We start from the raw sequence: 18665 nt of genomic DNA on the forward strand, positions 1-18665 counted from the left end.
GTTTAGTGATAGTGTTGGGTTGATGGTTGGAACTGATGATCTTGAGAGTCTCTTCCAACCAAAATGATTCTATGATTTGTAAGAGACTTTTAGTTGTGACAGATAGTGGGCCCGTTGAAAAGCTGTCCTTGTTACGGTATTGATGATCTGCCACCATTTTAACACGCTGCTCTGTGTTTTGGTGCTGCAGCCCCACTGCTCAGGCTGGTGGCATTAACAGAGCAGCAGTCGGTGGATGTTTCCGCCTGGTGTGTGCTGTGTTCACCGCCCAGCATGTGGTGCAGGATCCGCGCCCGCTACCTCTCTGAAACAATTTCTTACTCCAAATAAAATATTGGTGAAGTTCAACAGAGATGGAGGGTTTGCACGGGAGACCATCGGCGTGACTCTGTGGCTGTAGCTCAGCTCCCTGCAAGGTGGATTTTTGGTGTCTTACGGCTTTCTGCTATACGGCCTGGATGCCACAAAACAGTGGCAGCAAGCACAGATGTTGGCTTGGGTGCAAAATTGATCCTTTGGGTTCAAGATCCTTTTCTGCCAGGGCTGGGCTGGCGGTGGGGGACTGGCAGAGCGCAGTCCCTGCCAGCAGCACCCATGGCAGTGTAGGGGGGACACCCATGCTCTTCCCGGCTCTCCAAAGGGCTGCGGGGCAGTTGCTCAAATCTGAGATGCGGGAAGTGACGCTGGTGGCTGCTGCGGTCCTGACTGAGCAAAACACGTGCCGAAGCCTTGCCGTGGTCTCCAGCCCGTGTTGGGTGCACGTCACCTTCCTGGCCCTGACCAAGCGCCAAATCACCCCGAAAATCTTTATTCTCAATGGGCTGCACCGTGGGGCTGGCGGACAGGAGGATGCTCTCCTGAAACATGCATCCCCGCAGCCCACAGACGTTCTCTGGACGAGGCTCACGAGATGCTGGAGATTTTGCGTGCAGGTAATTAACCCATTGCAAAAAAGCACTTTCTGCTCTGCTGCCCCTTGGCTGCAGCAGCCGGACAGCCCCTCAACACCCCAGCCGGGCGCTGATGCTGCATGTTCTGCTCATGTCAACCTTGGCTGTGGCTCTGGTGGCTTTCTGGGTGTTTGAAAACATCCTGGCAAGGCATGCTTAGCACAGGAGAGGAGGGGAGACATGCTGAGCCAGGGAAAAAAAGAGGCAGGGGTCTCCCCCAGTGCTGCCAGCCCTTGCCCGGCTGGGGACCCCCGTCCTGGCACCGATGGGTGCAGCATCCCTCTGCCAGAGCTGGGTCCGTGGGTGCTGATCACCTCGGTGGGAACCAGGGCACCCCAATCTCTTGGTTGTGGGTAAAACTCCTTGAAGAGGTGGGGTAAATTCCCCCAGAGAGTCTCAACGCTTCCCCCAGGAGCACAAGCCACCCCCCGCCTTGTTCCTCTGCAACTAGGGGAGCTACAAACGCTTTTTGGAAACATTTCTAACTGCAAACCCCAAATCTTTTCAGCAGGAAATGCACCTCCAAAAAAAAAAAAAAAAAAATAACAGCAACTTCAGAGCTTTATAACAAATACGTTTCCCCCGACCAAGTTTGGGATCTGCTTCCTCCTGCTCGTTTTTTCTGGGCAGATTTCCTTCCACTCGTGGTTTGCGTCGCTGTTAAATCTCGTCGGGAGAGGGCAGCCCGTCTTCACTATGAGCCGCTGGTGCTTTCCCCAGGCACGGCTGCAAGCCCTGGTGCATTTTTGGTCAAGTAAAATTCCAGCATCTCTGCAGATACCGGCTGCTCCCGGACCCCGAACGCAACCTAAAGGTTGCGTTCGGGGTCCGGGAGCAGCCGGTATCTGCCGGGATCTACTGGGATCATAGAATTACAGAATAATTTTGGTTGGTGCCGCTGCCCTCGCCTGCCCCCCCGGCAGCTTTGCTTTGCCCTCCCAGTTATTTAAGGGGTATATTTTAAGCTCGGAGACGTAGAAGGGGCTGGCACGCTCCCTGGATGAGAGCCCCTCGTCAAAACACGGGTTATTATTTTAAAGAGCAAAGCCCCAACGCGGTGCGGCCGGGATCCCTCCTCCACCTGGGGCTGGGATTTGGGGTGATGTGTGAAAACGGGGCGGGGTAAGGTAGAGACACATGCAAAAATCAATTAACTCAGGATTTATTTGTTTTTCCCCAGTTGCATTTGGCATTAATTCACTTTGCTTTCTAATAGCCGAACCTACAGAGGGAATTCAGCTTTTTCTCAATGGTTACTGATCTTTTTATTTTTATTTTTTTTTAGTTTTTAATGAAAGCTCAACCTGTTTTGTTCCTCAAGGTGTTCCAAGGCCAGGAGCAAATTGGAGAAGAGTTTCTGCAAAGCCCAGCTGATCTGCATCCACCTGCTTTCCATCCAGCATCCCTACCCCAGGGGCACGTGTGCCCCGGGCCCAGTTCAAAGTGAGTGCTGGGGTGTCCTTCATGCCCCATTAAATAAATGGGGTACACAAGATTTCTAGCAAGGTATTTATTCTCTCAAGTGTGTTCCTTATGCGTGTCACCATGTATATATCTATATCTATATATACAGTGAGTCGGAGTACCGCCAGTGGCGTGTGATGAAGGATCAGCTCGTGCTCCTGGGAGAGGAAGGGCTAATTTCTCTTTTCGAGCCAATAAAGATGTGTCAGAGGGCTGGAAGGAAGGGGAAAAATTGGCAGCACCTCTGTGCATTTCAGCATATTAAGATGTCAATGTGCTTGGATATTAAAAAAAAAAAAAAAAAAAAAAAAGGCGAGTGAGGCATGAATAATAAATAGAGCAATGTGCAGCTGACTTCAAGGGAAAGCTAATTTCCCTGGGGCTCGCTCCAAACTGTATACATTAAAATCTGGCCTGCTTTGACAGCTCTGTGACCTGAAGGCAGATGCTGGGAAATGCGGTGTTTAGAGCAGAGTCTGGCCAAGGTCCTGCTCCTAAATGTGACTGGGGTTTTCTTTTTTGATGTTCTGATTCCCCCTGCCAGCGATGGCTTGGTCTGCTCGTGGAAAATGAGGTGTGACTACGCCTGTTGGTATTAATATATACTTGTTATATTATATATATTGATAATATATATTGTTGAAAGAGTTGTTTGAAACTGTTATGGACGGCTTTTCTTTGCAGCTGGCTTGGACGCGATGTGTGCTCAGCTGGCGTATGTGGGGTTTTGGAGAGCAAAGCGCGATGCTTTGATGCGCAAAGGCGGCGTCGGTCGGTGCAGGAAGCGGCTCATCAGTGGGTATCAGCTCCGGTGGGAGGTAAAAGACATGGACCTGCTGGAGAGGGGCCAGAGGAGCCACAGAAATGATCCGAGGCTGGAACAGCTCTGCTGGGAGGACAGGCTGAGAGAGTTGGGGTGTTCAGCCTGGAGAAGAGAAGCTCCAGGGAGACATTATTGCGACCTTTCTGTGCTTAAAAGGGGCTGATAAGAAACACGGGGACAGACTTTTTAGCAGGGCCTGTTGTGATAGAGGGGAAATTCAGGCTGAACATGAGGAAGAAATTTTTGACACTGAGGGTGGTGAAACACTGGCCCAGGTTGCCCAGAGAGGTGGTGGATGCCCCATCCCTGGAGACATCCCAGGCCAGGCTGGACGGGGCTCTGAGCAACCTGAGCTGGTGCAAATGTCCCTGCTCATGGCAGGGGTGGCACTGGATGAGCTTGGAAGGTCCCTTCCAACCCAAACCATTCTGTGATTCTATGAAAAGCAAATTCTTGCTTTTCCACCCAAGACCTGGGGCCCCAGAGCAGGCTGGCTCACTCTGGGCTTTATGAAGATTGGATGTTTGCTGGTGACACAAGGAGCAAGTGGAGCAGCTGATGTGAGCATGAGGCTGCTGGTGGGAAGGAGGTGCAGTGGTAAACCTAGAGGAATTTTGGGTTTTCTCTTTTATTTTTTTAAATTTTTTTCTTAATAATATAAGAACCCCAAACTTCCGCGGTTAGCTGCATGAAGGGTTTTCTTAACTGGTGTTTTCCACCCTGCTGCAGGACATTCTGTGTGCTGGGTATTCTGTGCAATGGTGCTGGCCTGCTGCAGACCTCTGCTGGGACATGGTGGGCATGTGGGTGGTGGGGTCAAGCCGGGACGAAGCATCACTGCCCTGAAGGATGGAGCAGAGGAGAGGGGATAGGAGATGGGTGTTCCCCAAGGGGAGGTTTTTCTGCCGCCACCTTCAAGTAGATGTGGAAAAAAGGGCATCTCCTGCCACTCCTGGAGCCTCGACCTGCCAGCAGAAGGACTCAGAGCTGCTTCCAGACCCTCTGGACCCTCTTGACTCTCCATCATTTGTGCAGCTGTACTCCAGCGGATGCATCGCTTCATGGGAGGCTGGCACAGGTCTGTACCCTTGGCTTTTCTCATTTGTTTTTAATTCTTTGCTTATGTTGGGCAATGCTTGACCTGGTGCCACCCATCTTGCATTGTGTTTCCACTGTAAAAATGGGTGATGGTCTGACACAGGGTGGCCGAGTGGGTGGCATCATCTCAGTGTCGTTATCCTCACTTGCCACATGGATGCCAACTGCTTGCACCTGGGGTCTTCTGGGTCTGCGCAAAGGTTCATGTATGGTGGCTACCATCCCAGGGGAAAAGTGGACTTCTCGAGGGATAAAAACCACACTTGGGTGGCAGGACCCCTCTTAAATAATATTGCAAAGCAAATGACCTTGTTACTACTTTCTTCCTTACTGAGTCATTCTTGAGCTTGTTCCGGTAACTTTGCTTGTGCCACTGACTAATTTCTCCCTGAGTCTTTCCCCCATCCTGGCCTTTCAACTGGAAAAACTGGATGGAACTAGGTTGGTTTGGGTTTGGTTTGTTTTTGTTTGGTTGGGTTTGGTTTTTGTTTTGGTTTTGTTTGTTTGTTGTGGGTTTTTTTTTTTTAAACCTGAGCTTACCATGGTGGGCTGTGACTCGGGGTAACTAGGGTTTCTGCTGTAGGTCTGAAACTCACTTGGAAACAAAGACAGAGGGTGTCAGTGGGGCTGTACCCGCCACCCCCAGGGCAGCCCTGAATCTCCCAGAGCGGGACTCGAACCCATGACCTTCCCCTCGCCAGGCCGACACCTTCCCCTCTCCCCCACGGCCCGGGGGCGGGGCGCACCTCCCCTAGCCCCGCCCCCGCCCTCCGCCCCGCCCCAGGCGCGGGCTCGCCTGACGACAGCTGCAAAGCACTTTTTCAGCAGCCGCAAGTGAGGTGAGTCGCAGCCCCGCAGCGCGGGGGGGAGGGGGCTGTGCCCCCCCACTCCCCTCACGGGCGGGCGGGGGCCGCTCTGGGCACGGCCGGGCCCGGCGGCGAGCCGGGGGCGGCCCCGCTTCCCCCGGGGCAACGGGCGGGCGGGGCAGCGGCTGCCCGCGGTCGGTGGCCGGGCGGGGAGGGGGAGGGCGCGGGCGGCGGGGCCGTGAGGCGGTGGGGGGTGGCGAGGGGGGCCGGGCCCGGCCCGGCTCGGGGGGCTCCGCTGTGACTGGGCGCTGCCCCGCGGCGGGCGGGGAGTCCCCTCAGAGGTGGCGGTGGGGCGGGTGCGAGGTTCCCTCCCGCTCCCCTCCCGTTCCCTCCCGCTCCCCGCAGAGGTCCGGCCGCCCCCGGGTGACCCGCCGTGCCAGCCCGCGGCCCCCGCGCTACCTGAGCCAATGCTGGATCTGGAGGTGGTGCCCGAGCGCTCTCTGGGGAACGAGCAATGGGAGTTCACCTTGGGTAAGTGTGTCCCCTGTCCCCGGAGCTCGCCTGGCTGCCCCGGGTCCGTGAACCGGCGGCATTCGGGGCCACTCACGGTCCGGCTCTCCTGAGGTTCCCCCAGCGCTTTTAGGGGAGTTGCAAGAGTGAAAGGGAGACAGAGCCAAAGCTCACCCTCCTCTCTCGCTAAAAATACTAATGAACGAGTTTTGGATGTTCCCTTCTAGCATATAGTCTCTTCTTTAGCTTTTGCACGCGGAGTTGTGCTGTGTTTATCTGCTTGTGTGCTTTCTTCTCCTTGTTTACCTTGTCTTGCCATCTTAGACTAGTAATTTTTTAAAGTAACTCCTAAAAGAGGAGCTGTGGATGTGCTGATAATCATCTGAGTATATGTCAGGTGATACCAGCATCTTCAACTGTGTCCTAATACTGAGCATAAATACTGTGCTTTTCTGTACAAACCCAGCATAAATGAGTTGAGTTTCACAATTTCTTTGTGTCATTCCTGGGTTGTGATGTTATAGTGGAGAAAGTAGATTTTTGAGCGGTTTTCTCAGTGTTAGATAACAAGTTCTCCCCTAAGTGATTCTTATTTTTTCATCTGTCCGAGAGGTCTTTTCTTACCAGCCATTGCTCTGTTTACTGCAATGAGAAAGAACTTCCCCCAGCAGATGGAAATTTGGCTGGTGCTCAGCCCAGGGCACTTAAATGTACAGTTGAAACTCAGATAGTACAGATTCTTCAGATGACTTGTGTTCTCAAGCAGATACTGATAGTCCTTAAAACTCTCAGAAAATACTGTAGCTGTCTCATTTTCTGAGTGATCATTTGAGGTACCAGTGTTGGACTCTTTCTCTCAGAGTCTTCTGTGTTTGTTGTTGCTCTGCCTAAAGCACAGTTAATGGTAGCAGTAGTTTGGCCAACATAAACAGGGCTCTGTGTGTGGCAGCTGTCAGTATCTGCGAGAACTTGAAATACCCTGCTACTGTTGTCACCTGTGACAGCGGGGACACAGACCGTTCCTTAAATGCACTCTTACAAAGCTGCCGTGAACTTCGGTGGCACCGGAGGAGTGGTGCTGTGACCTGGAGTTGTTTATATGAAACCCATCAGACACAAAGGGCTGGTTACACTGCTGGGACTTCGGAGTCTAGTACAACTCAATGGTTACAGGGAGCGTTAGATTGGCTTTTGGAGACTAATTATAGAACCTCAGGTCCTACCCTTTGAAATCTCGGTGATCTCCTTATACCACTAACGTGTTACTGTGTTCTCTCAGCTCTGTGTGACCTTCCGTGATCCTGTAGTGCCTGTGTTACCTGAAAAGAAATTAAATCTCAGATGATATACCACAACAAGCTTCATAAATATGTAGTACCAGCTTCCCCTCATTCTCCTTATAAAAATGAAAAAGGAGAGGATAGAAAATGATTTTCCTTTTCCCAAGAACCCCCAAAGAAGCCCGTTAATGCAATTGCACGGATAAAATTATATCCTGTGTCTCTGTCTATGTGTACAGACACACACACACACATAGATGCGAGAGGGAGGAAACTCGGCTGTAATTCTTGGAGTAAACAGAGCCACCACGTGATGCGTCTAATATATAATTAGCATGACCTGCTGGTATAGAGCAGGAGGCTGACGAGGTAGTGAGATACTTAGCTTTGTCCTGTGCATACGATTTTGTATGAAAATTGTCCCTGCTGATAAAGCTAGTTCAGCTGTGTTAGTGGTGGTGAGGCTGGAAGTGCCGGTGTGAGCGGGCTTCTCATTGCCAGCGGGTTTCTGCTCCTGGTTTGTTTGGATCTGCTCTCAGTACAACCCATGGCAATATTCCTGACCTGCTGCTGACTCTGGCTTCTAGAATTGTGCCCACAATGGAGATGACTGAGGGGAAATGCCAGGAAATTTTTTTACATGAGTTTTTGGATTCTGTTTCTGGCTCCAGTGTTGACTCACTATGTGACCAGAGCATAAAAAATTTCACCAAGGCTGAGTTGTGTGTCCAATTAGATACCTGTGTCACTGCACCTCTCGGGCTACGTTCCTGCTGTTTTAAAGGAGAACAATTAAATACTTATTCTGTAGTGCCTATAGCTGTATTACTAGCATTTGAGACATATAATTTCTAAGGCATACTTGCATTTCTATTGCTTTTTATACTTTCATTTCCTACTAAGTTTCACTTTTCCTTATTTAATGTGTTACGGTTCATCTTCTCTTGGATTTCCTTGTATTCTTCTCTTTTAACCTTTATTCACTCCTCTACTCCCCTCCCCTTCAAGACACGTAGTAGCGTAGACGCTTCAAGCCACGTTGTTTGTGACCAGTGCATGTGAGGAATGTCTTGTGTTGCTTGTGTCACTCCAGTGTTTAGAAAAGGGAAAAGTCTGTGACAGAAGAGTCCCAGGTCTGATCTTCGTGGACGTTATTTGCTGTAGCTCCGTTTGGTTAACTGTCTGATGTGCTGGAAACCATGTTTGCTTCCCCGTTCCCCCTCACTAGTGAGCAGGGGTAAAAGAGTTCTTTGTTTTCCTCCTTGACTGCAAAGGCTGACGAGTGTTGAGGAAAAGGGGGTGTTGTGTGTGTGTGCCTGAGAAGGGTGGAGAAAAATAACCCAGTTTCCTTACTCCTTCTTTGGTTCCCTGCTTATGGAGGCAAAGGGAGATACTGGCTCCTCCATGCATGTTTTAGGTTCTGCGAACTGTTCTTGGAGAACTGAAGTTGCTCATTGTATCTTTGCTACGCAGCTGCCTGGCAAAATTTGCTTGATTCTCAGTTGCTGAAAGCTGAACAAAATCAGTCCATGTCCATTTGCTTGCAGCTTGAGAAAGCTCTGAGTAAGAGAGTCACATGAGCCGTCTGTTTGCACACTTACCAGCCCCAGATTGCATCAGTTTACATCGGACTACAAATTGAACTTCGTGTTTGTGCGCACTTTTTTTAACCTGCTTTTTTACTGAAACTTTACCTACTTGTGCCACTTGCCATGGGCGTACAGATCCTGTCAGTTTGTTGGCTGGTTGTGCTTGAGCCTTTGCCACTTGGTTCTTGAAAAGAGCTCCTGGTCCTACCTCTGCGAGTCTCCTAGAAATACTGACTTTGAAAATGGGTTTTATACTTCAAAATCATCTTTACTTTTTTTTTTGGAATCATAACTTTTAATAGGTTAAGAAATGTGGCATTTTCTCAGCAGCATCTTTGTTCTTAGCTTCTTGCTGTTATTTATGTTTCTGTTCCATTTTGTAAATATTATTTAATACATAACAACGGTCCTTTTAAAAACTCAGCTGCTTAGACTACAAGGCAACTGCTATTTCCTAGATAATAGGAAACAGGGCTGTTTTATTGTGTGAGTCTGTGCATTTTGATTTTATTACCATTATTAAAATAACTATTCTTTTTTATGTAATCTTCTGGTGTATAATTTCTAGCTGCAAAAAAAATTGTTTCCAGGATTACAGACTAACGTGAAAAACAATTTCACAGAAACAGTTGTATGTTTTATTTACAAATTGAATCACGGTGGTTCTCATCTATAAGCCTGTTTTGCCAAAACTCGATTTCATAATTGCAGAAGAACTGCAGCGTATGGGTGCGACAGGCATGTGGTTTAGTGCAACAGTGGAAATAATAATAGGGTTTTTTTAGTGTTACGCTTGCATTACATTAAAGCAATACCTACAGTGATCTAGGCATGTGCGAGATATAAATGGAGAAAGGGAGGAAGTTTTGTCACTTTGGTACAGTAGGTAATGTCTAAAAGGTGCTTTGGAACATGAGTTTGAGAGGTGTAGGTAGAAACTAACAATTTGAATGCCAGAACTGTTACATAAATTTACCACGGGACCTACAGTTTTATTTTCTCTAATCAAGGCAAGTTCCTTAATGTTGAAAAACAAGAAATAGAGAAGAATGGGGCAAGGAATGTAAATAAAATGTCAGATAACTAATCTAAATTGACTTACGGCAATTAATAGGGAAATAAAACCTCACAATTATGAGCTAATAACCTCCCTTTATAAATGCATGCTTTGAATCCAGGAACATGATCACATTTCATTTGGAAAGGCAACAAAGGCTTTAAGTGTGATAAAGGATGAGATGCTGCGGTGCTATTCTTTCTGCAGAATCAGCTGTTTCATTCCACTTTCAAAAAATTTATAGCTGTAAAGATAAGATATACACTGAAGAAAAAAAAATCAACAAAAAAAAGCCCTTGAAATTGTGTTAGAGGGTGAATGACTATGAATTGTATTACTTCAATTGAACCAAATTGTTGAGCATGTTTATCTTGTCTGTAAACTGAGAAGATAAAGTTCCTTCCTTGACACAAATGTAGCTGTAGCAGCAGCAGCTAATGTGGCCTTTTGCCACTAAGGAGAATCATTGCTCCATTTTAATATTTGTGTCTATCTTGTATGACTACTCAGTAGTTTATCGAGCTTGATAAAGGGTAGGCCATAAAATGCAGTCTGGGAGCCTGCTGAATGTGTGTGGGAATGCTCCCGTGGAGGTCGGCAGGGACTATTTTATCAATTATGGCATTGTTGGCCCCAAGAAGCAGAAAATTTTGCACATGGATTGTAGAAAGATCTGTGGTTTTTTTCTGCCTGAACTTCGCTGTTTAATTTTGTGGCTAGAAATACTTTTCTTCCATATGCGCCTAGCAGACTGGTAGATAAGCTATGATTTTTCCATTTCAAAAAAACAGGTCTGTGCTGATACTATGAGTCAAGTTGTCTTGTTGATTCTATCGTAACTTACTGTTTGCTGATGACGGTTCTGTGACCTCATCTGCAACCTTCCTATTAAAAAACACTCTTAGCTGGTCTCCAAACTGAAGAAACACAATTGTTGTTTTTTTTTTTTTTTTACAGGAATGCCGTTGGCTCAGGCTGTAGCAATTCTTCAGAAACACTGTCGCATTATCAAAAACGTCCAGGTTCTCTACAGTGAGCAGGTGAGTTGCGCAGCGGCCGGGTCCTTACCTTCACTGTGTCCCGCAATTAGTGCATAAGAGGATATACTTGACACTGTGTCATGCTAACATAGGTGTTGTATGAATTGTGTGAAGCTACTTGAAGTCAAATCACACCAAATTATTGCCACCACATCAGAGCTGTAGCTTTTTACAAGTTTCACATCAAATGTAATAATCCTCAATGCAGTGCAGTGATTTAACAGGTATAATTTTGTATATGCAGTGGTGGGGTAGTATTCGTTTTCTTCTAAGAAGGCAAATGTTCTGTAATTATCTGGTAATTCTAGTCCTTTTACATTGTCGTTGTCAAGTGTTGCAGTATTTTTGAAGTACCGAATCACTCATTACTTTCCACTTTCATGTTTGGTTCTGTGGTGATGACCGCACTGAAAAGGCTTCCACACTTCCTCTCTGGATCTGCAGTTTTGTCTGCAGAAAATGGATCCAGTAAATTAAACCAGCTGTAGATGTTTTAATCATTTATTATAACTAAATATTGATTAGTTCCCAATACCTTTGACTTCCAAAAAAGGAGACTAGAAGTGAAACCTTTCTGCGAGACCAAATAAAAGATGTTATATACCCGCCTTCTGAGGAGCTGGAAGGAGAGAGGTGATGGGACAGAAGGAGGATTGTGACTCCAAATGTGTGTCATGTGAAGTGCACGTTAATCAGGAGATGATATTCTTATGTTGTAGATTACAGATCTGCATCAGGAAAAAGGCAAAATTTGCTAGAATTTCAATTTGTATCAAAATACAAACTGAGGTCTTGTTCATTCACAGTGAATACTGAATGGCTAAGGAACAAGTTTGACTCTGGCGTTTACTGCCAGATACATGTTTTGTGTAATTAAATGAGTTATCCTTTTTTGTTTCACAATGTGAAGATTGATGGGTTTTACGCTGGCTGAATATTTACTTTGCAAATTGAAAATCTAGCTCCTTGTACTTAATGCATGGGAGCATCCATCTGGCAGTGAATGCATCCCTTGGTTTTTGTATGCCTCAGAGGTTTTCTAGTTTTTCTCACCATAGTGCGTTCCAGAATTATTTCTAGGTTTGTTTAGATAACTGATGACAGATTCCTGTTCTTCTCAGTTTTGTAAAATCACAGGAGGATTAGCAGTCCAGTGCTAAAAAGTAAGGTATACCACTGTTTAGCTCTTTACACCTATTGGAAAGCTACATATTGCTTGACTGTGTACGCTGAATTTTTATTGTTTCTGCAGGGGTTGTTCTTAGTGTTTTTCTCCTCAAACTGTAATAAATATTAAGACCTTTTTAACATAGTCCAATAAAATAATAGTTCTCAGCTTTGTGGCATAGTTTAATAGTTTAAATAAACTTCGTTATGCACAATTTCTGTATAGCTAAGCTATACCCGAACAGCCTTCACATGTTTCCTCTTTGCTTTCTAAAATAATGACTTTGAGCCTAGTGATCAGATGTTACTTGTTGCATCTGAAGTACTGAATTTCTGATCATGGAACTCCAGCTGCAAGTATTCCCTTTCAAAAAATTTATATGACAATTAAATGCAATTAGATCCACCCACGGTTTTCTTTTTAACTTGACATAAATGGGATGCCCAAACTGTGCATAAAAAAGCTTGATGAACTCTTTTCTGTGACTAAAGAATTTTAACTCCTTGTTGATCAGTTTAAGTGGCTAGTTAATTGCCTTTGTATGTTTTCGTAAACTTCTTCCTCTAGGTTCCTGTTGATGGGGTTGTTCAGTGGTTCAGTGATAACAGTTCTTTCTGCAGCTTTATGTAGATTAGTAGTGTTAACTGCACATTTGAGTTGCTTGCTTTAGGAAGGACTCTCCTATTGTTTCCCAGCATCACCTTTCATACCTGAGGTTCTGGTTTGTGTCTTAAAAGTCCTGTGAACTAAATTTGTGCCCTTGAAACTTTTCTTCTATTAGAAAATATGTCAGCATATAACAGAAGCTATTGGCTGTAATAATTGTCAAGCTTTTCCTCAGGTTTTGTTTTTTTACCCATTCAAAAGTACTTGTAATGTTCTCATGAATTTTGGGATAACCTTACGAAAATCTTGCTTGGAAACCAGTGAGATGCTGAGCATATCCCATATCAGAAGAGCTCTGGTATATTTAAATGTAACAAGGCACATGTTTTTTGCTCTGTAGCTTTTCTAAATTAGATTTATAAGGGATTTTTAAAAAGACCATCAGGATCAACATTAGACCTTTTTATCTCGGGCTCATATTGCAGTGCTACTTCAATTCTACACAGTATCATAAAAGTTTGGCAGCAGTAAAGTATCGATGCTGTTGTGCAAAGTGCTGTGAAGTTTTCATTTAGAAGGCAGCTTACACGTCAGATCACTGGTGTTGAAGAAAGATGAGCTTGAACTGAACCTGCTTCAGGAAAAGCTCTTGGAGTGATCAAGGGGCGTGGGAAACCTGCATCACAGGGGGACTGAAAGCACTGTGGCTTGTTTTGTCCAAGCAATGTGAAGTCTAGGGTCTGATTACTTCAATATACAGTTTGGGAAGGGGTGGGAGATGCGCATGAGAATGCACAAAAAGTGTCCAGGCTAGAAGACAGTGAGAATAAAGAGATGAGAAATTTTAGGATGAAAATTAGATTTCTGACAGTCAAAAGCCAGACCTTTGCCCAGGAGAGCAACAGTTTTTAACATGGCTTATGCTTAATTCATAAAAAGGGCCATATGGTACAGCTGCCTGCATTAGATGCCTGTATATGCTCCAGATGTCCCAACTCCATTCTGTCTTTTGCTGGATAACTGCTCGGTGCAATTCTAGGGCATGAATATTGCTGCCTGCCTGTCCTTCAGCCTTTTTGCTCCTCTGAGACAATTGTGGAGGGGAGAGCTTTTGGAAGCAAATGTGCTTTAGATGGTACACAATCAAATAGCTGAATTAGGGCCAAGTGCCAGTGTGTGCACAGTTGTACCGGTACAGGAGTGAGTGAGCAGCTTCCACTGCGTCGCAGCTGAGGTGGCGTAGAGCCTGTACAGGCACCAGTGAAGCCAGTGGAATGTCTCCTGTTGACTCCAGCAGACTGCAAATTAAACCTCTTCAGTTGTTATGATTCACAGTAACTAAGGAAACCTAAATTCACAATGTAAGTCTGAAGCCTTCCTTTTGAGGCCTGAAAGAGACTGTGACACTGTGGTTTTTGAAATGGAAGGCCCTCTCATCTCTTTGTCAAGTGTATGCTTGGGTCTGATGCAAGACTTGGTGAGATGGGCTGTTATCTTCGTGTTCCAAGAATGCCACAGACTGTCCCTGCATGATGTCTGCAATCCTAAACTTGGAATGTTAATTTTCAAGGCATTCTTTTATTTTCTCCCCACTTAAAGTAATGGACAAGTACCCTTTTGGGAATTCTTGCAGGGTGCAGATCTTACACTCTCACTTCTATTTCTTTTCATAGGGAAAATGAAGGGGTTGAGAGGTTTGGCGGAGTGTATTTTCGTTATGCTTATTCATTGAGCAAGGGGTTGTTTTCTGAGGCAGATTTGTTTTTTCCAAAGGAACCAATTTATACTTATACAATTATATGTATCTTAACAAAGAAATGTTGAAATTCAAAGCCTAACAGATTTTTGTTGTTTTACAGTCACCTCTTAGCCATGACCTCATCCTTAACCTGACTCAGGATGGAATCAAACTGCTGTTTGATGCTTTCAATCAGAGACTTAAGGTAAGAAAACACCCTTCCTGCAAACAAAACAGTGCAAACCAAAACCCTAGGATATATTGACACTTAACAGAGCATAAGTATGCGGTTCTTTTAGACATTTAAATTGCTATATGTAGTGCTTTCTGGCAATAATGAACTGCACTTCTTCAGTTTGGGGGTTAAATATTTGTTTATAGGATTAAGACACTTTAGCATCGTGCTGGGGACTGTAAGGGAGTACAATGGTCCAGCATGGTCTCAGTTGCCCATCTGGTCTGTAGTTGCAGCAGAAGCTGTGAAAGACTGTTACTAAAGCCAAGCCTAGGATTTGAAATCAGAGCATTGGTTAATGCAAACCAAACAGTGTTGTTTTCTGCCCAGGTTGTTCATTGATCTGTGCTGCCATTTTATTTTTTAAAAAAAAACCTTCTACCTATTCTTAGTTTTCAATTGCGTGGCTGTGAGCACGGGATTTCTCCCAGAAAGCCCCGTTCAGGCATGTTGTGAGCAGCTGCCTCCTGCACCAACTTCAGTTCATTCTGGATGAGTTTTTATTCTTGCGATCGAAGCCCTCAGCCCAGCAATTCTGCTGCTGTACTTTTAGGTGCCTGAGTGTTGCTCTGTCTGTCTCTAGAATGTATTGTGTAGTTAAGATGCAAAATAAAGGGTGGGCTGGTCACTAACCCCCCATGGCATTTATGTTTGCAAAAAAACCTGTTACGAAGGTGGTGTGTTTCACCCACACAAAATGAGCAGTTGTGGGACTGTGGAAATACGACTAGACCAGTATAAAATTTTGAAAAGCTTTCTTAACGGAAACATTTAAAATATCTTGATGTGACTTCTTAGTTATTCAGGGTGGCCCTTTTGGCAGGACCAACTGTGCAGAACAACTGACTGTGTGGTTCTCAGCTAGGGTGCTTAAATTATGCTTAAATTGCTCTGTGACCAAAGTGCCCAGATGTCGGTTGGGCTAATTGGGAGAGAGTGAACTGCTCTGTCTGCCCTGCTATTTAACCTTTGTGAGCAGCAGTGTGGGGTTAGGTGTGATTGATGCTAAATATGGAATGCTTACCCTTTAGGCAAGTCTGGAATATGCTGCTCACATCCGTACTTCCAAACTTGTTCCCCTCACTCTCGTCTCCAATAAAACCAGCAGCAAAATGTCGCTTCAAAGCGTCAACCTAGTGCTTTATCCCCAAAATTACTGGAAGAGTGTAGGAGTGTTATCAGCTGAAACTTGAGTTCTTCAGCTACTTTTAATGTATATATAAAATTGTTCAATAGGAACCTAAATTATCAGTTGTTGGAAGTACTTATTTCTATAGCAGTAGCCTGTAACACCATGATAGTTTGTATTTTTAAAAGTCTCTTTTATATTAACTATAAAACCACAAAAAATTGTAGAACGATTTTCAGTTCAAATTAAACTCAGATGGGGGACAACTGAGCACTTTTTTGCCAGATTTCAGTTTGTGGTAGTTTCTGTTCATCAAGTCATTCTGTCATAATGGGAATTTTATTTGTGTCAAGATTTAGAATTAATTTTTCAAATTGCCTATGTGAATTTAGAAATTTTAAGATATTACCTTGAAAATCACTTCAAGTGCGTGGCTTGCCTACTGATGTTGTTTGGCATGTCACAATCATGTAGTGGTTCTGAAGCACTGTAACTAGTGAGTGCTACCTCTCTTCATCTCCAGTTTTGAATGTCTGACTTTGTCATTTCAATACTCGTTCTAAGAACTATGCAAGAGCTTTTCTTCTCACCTTTCTCCACAATATGTCCTTTTGTCTTCCACCTCTAGAACTTCAGGATAGTGCCTGGTGCTTTCCTGTAGTTGCTGCAGAACTAGATATGGCAGATGTTGGTTTTCTCTATTTTTCAGAAACATTTTCTGGGGGGGAAAAGATGATGTGCAAGGTCACTGAAAAAAATATAAAATCACTGCTAGCTTTTCATAAAAGTAGCCTTTGTTTTTAGCAAGTTGTGCAGTAGAGGAAACCTGGACATGTCAAACTGCATTTGAATTAAAATACTGGCTAACCAGGTTTTTCCAAAAAGTATAATTCAAAGTATATTTACTAAGAAGAAAAATCTGTTAGCTCTTCTTTATGATATGCCAGAATGTTCATTTGTTACTTGCTTTGTGCTGTGCTTGTTGCTTATATGTGTGGGCTTCCCGAGGAAAGAAAGTGCTTCGGAGGACCCTTCCAACTTTTTATGAGTCAACAGCATAACAGTAAATGTTTTTCTTTTTCTCTTTTTTTTTTTTTTTTTTTAATATAGCGGTTTAGGCATTGCAAGTTGTTTTATTTAGGGTTATTTGCCAGGCATCTCCCAAAACCAAGACTTCCTTCTTAGCTGGTGATATTTTTAGGCTTTAAAACCACATTTGGTAGCAAGATCCTTGGGGAATTCTGCTTTATTCTCTAGCTGAAGAGTGAGTCCTTTCTAAATCTGCCAGTGTTTTGTTGGAGGGTTATACAAAGCAATAAAAAGCGCTTTACCTTTTCTTTGCAGCAGTTTTGTCCTCTATGTTTTCCTGCTGCCACAAGAACACATATGTAGGGTTGAAGAAGCTTGTGTTTGACCCTGGTTACTCACCAAAAATAATCTGCTTCAAGCCCAGTCTAGCCTCAGGATCCAGTAAGAGTCACATAAAAATCGCATTGAATCCATCTTAAATGTACATTTGTAATAATGTATTCAGAACAAAGGATCCATACCTGATATTATCTTCAGAGACGGGAGCTCCTTGGAATATTCAGTAAGGTCTAAAATATTTAATAAATATCAGAGCTAGATATTATGGCTTGCTCTGATTATCTTCTGTAGTGCTTGGAGAGATTGCTAGATGTATTTTTACGTCATGTGGAAATGGATCACTACTGCTTTGTCTGGCTGTGTTCATCTTTTACGTTAGAGGAGTCGGAAAGTTAGAACCGTGCAGTCAGTGCAGGACTTACCGCTCTGCATAGACCTTCTTCAGGGCAATCAGAGCAACCCAGGGAATCGCCCATTGCTTGACATTAATTAGAGCATTCCCTAATTATCTAACCTTTGCTGTAAGTTTCCTTTGAATTTGCGGAAGAGTAATCTTTGCAGAAATCAAGAAGCTGATGTATTAGTGAAAAGATTGTTTTCTGCAGGTCAGTGTGGATTTCCACGGGATCTGGAGGTGCTGTGGTTGTTCTTCAGTGCTTGTTTCAGATGCGCGGTTGCTGAGTTTTTGGAATTTTGTCTCTGTCAACGTGATTTATCCTAGCAGAGTTCTGTTAAGGGGGGAAGTGAGCAGCACTAGCTGCTCCTGCCTTTTGACAAGAATTTGCCTCTGTAATGATTTGCAAATGTGTGAAGGATGGTAATGTTTCTGTTTCCTGTGTTTCAGGTGATTGAAGTTTATGACTTGACTAAGGTGAAATTAAAATATTGGTAAGTGATTTAAGACCTCCCGTGAGTTCTTCTTGATTACAGTGACTGATTTATCTCCTTTTTTGTTAATCTTGAATTATTTTTTTCAGTCATTCTAGTTAAAAAACCAAAAAACTGTCAAAAAATAACATAGTTATTCTTTCTTGAACGTAGCATGTGGTTAAATTGCTAGTTTATTCTTTCCTTCAGTCTTAGAAAATTTCTTCCAATTTAGATGTTGTATTGCTGTTAGTAAACATTTGTATAATCTGTTCAGTATTCTTAAGGGAGATTAATTTTCTTTTCTTTTCCAGTGGTGTCCATTTTAACTCTCAGGCAATTGCTCCAACTATAGAACAAATTGATCAGTCATTTGGAGCAACACATCCAGGAGGTAAGCTGAAGTATTTGTGAGAATCAGCAGCACACCTAGTATGACAGACTTTTTTCTAGGAAGTCTTTCACTGTATGTTTGCGTAGAGAATTGTGAACGATCTGTAGTTGTGTTCCAGAATGGTCGTATTCTTATAGCTGGGATGTCACGTAAAATGTACCGTAAATTCAATTGTGACTTTCTTCAAGTGAAATAGTGAGGCAGAGAGTTATTTGGCACGGAATGGTGTGTTCAGATGTCATTAATGATCTGTTTTGAGCTGCCAGTACCAGAAAATTGTGAGCTTCGTTGTTGATGCTGTTGTTTTTACACATTCTTATGCACGGTCAGCTCTCCAGTGTCCTTAGGGATGAAGCATACCATGAGCGTACAGACATTTGAGCTGATCTCTGTGCAGAGTCAGCCAGGACTGTTTGCTCTTAGGACGTGGTTATACCCCTGCTAGCACAGGATTAAGTCTGAGCCTGTGTTTAACTGGCCTGCGCTTCCTTCCTGTTACTGGGGCCACTGGGGAGGTGGGAAGCCGGCCTACGTGCAGCATGA

The 18665-nt window shown here is 44.3% G+C and overlaps 1 protein-coding gene across 3 annotated transcripts in view; it reads left to right on the top strand.

The window, feature by feature from the left end:
- Window positions 1-5210: 5210 nt before the first annotated feature.
- Window positions 5211-18665, top strand: part of PHAF1 (phagosome assembly factor 1) — a 32007-nt gene continuing 18552 nt past the window's right edge. For all 3 annotated transcript variants that reach the window (XR_010606673.1, XM_065640823.1, XM_065640824.1), the window contains exons 1-6: window positions 5211-5335; window positions 5547-5672; window positions 10535-10617; window positions 14251-14334; window positions 17706-17749; window positions 18043-18122. Coding sequence is in view for 2 of the 3 variants with exons in the window: in XM_065640823.1 (XP_065496895.1) it covers window positions 5609-5672; window positions 10535-10617; window positions 14251-14334; window positions 17706-17749; window positions 18043-18122 (355 nt within the window). In the remaining variant the exon portion in view is untranslated. The remainder of the gene's footprint in view (window positions 5336-5546; window positions 5673-10534; window positions 10618-14250; window positions 14335-17705; window positions 17750-18042; window positions 18123-18665) is intronic.

This window comes from Caloenas nicobarica, chromosome 9 (genome assembly GCF_036013445.1).
Source record: "Caloenas nicobarica isolate bCalNic1 chromosome 9, bCalNic1.hap1, whole genome shotgun sequence".
NCBI lineage: Eukaryota > Metazoa > Chordata > Aves > Columbiformes > Columbidae > Caloenas > Caloenas nicobarica.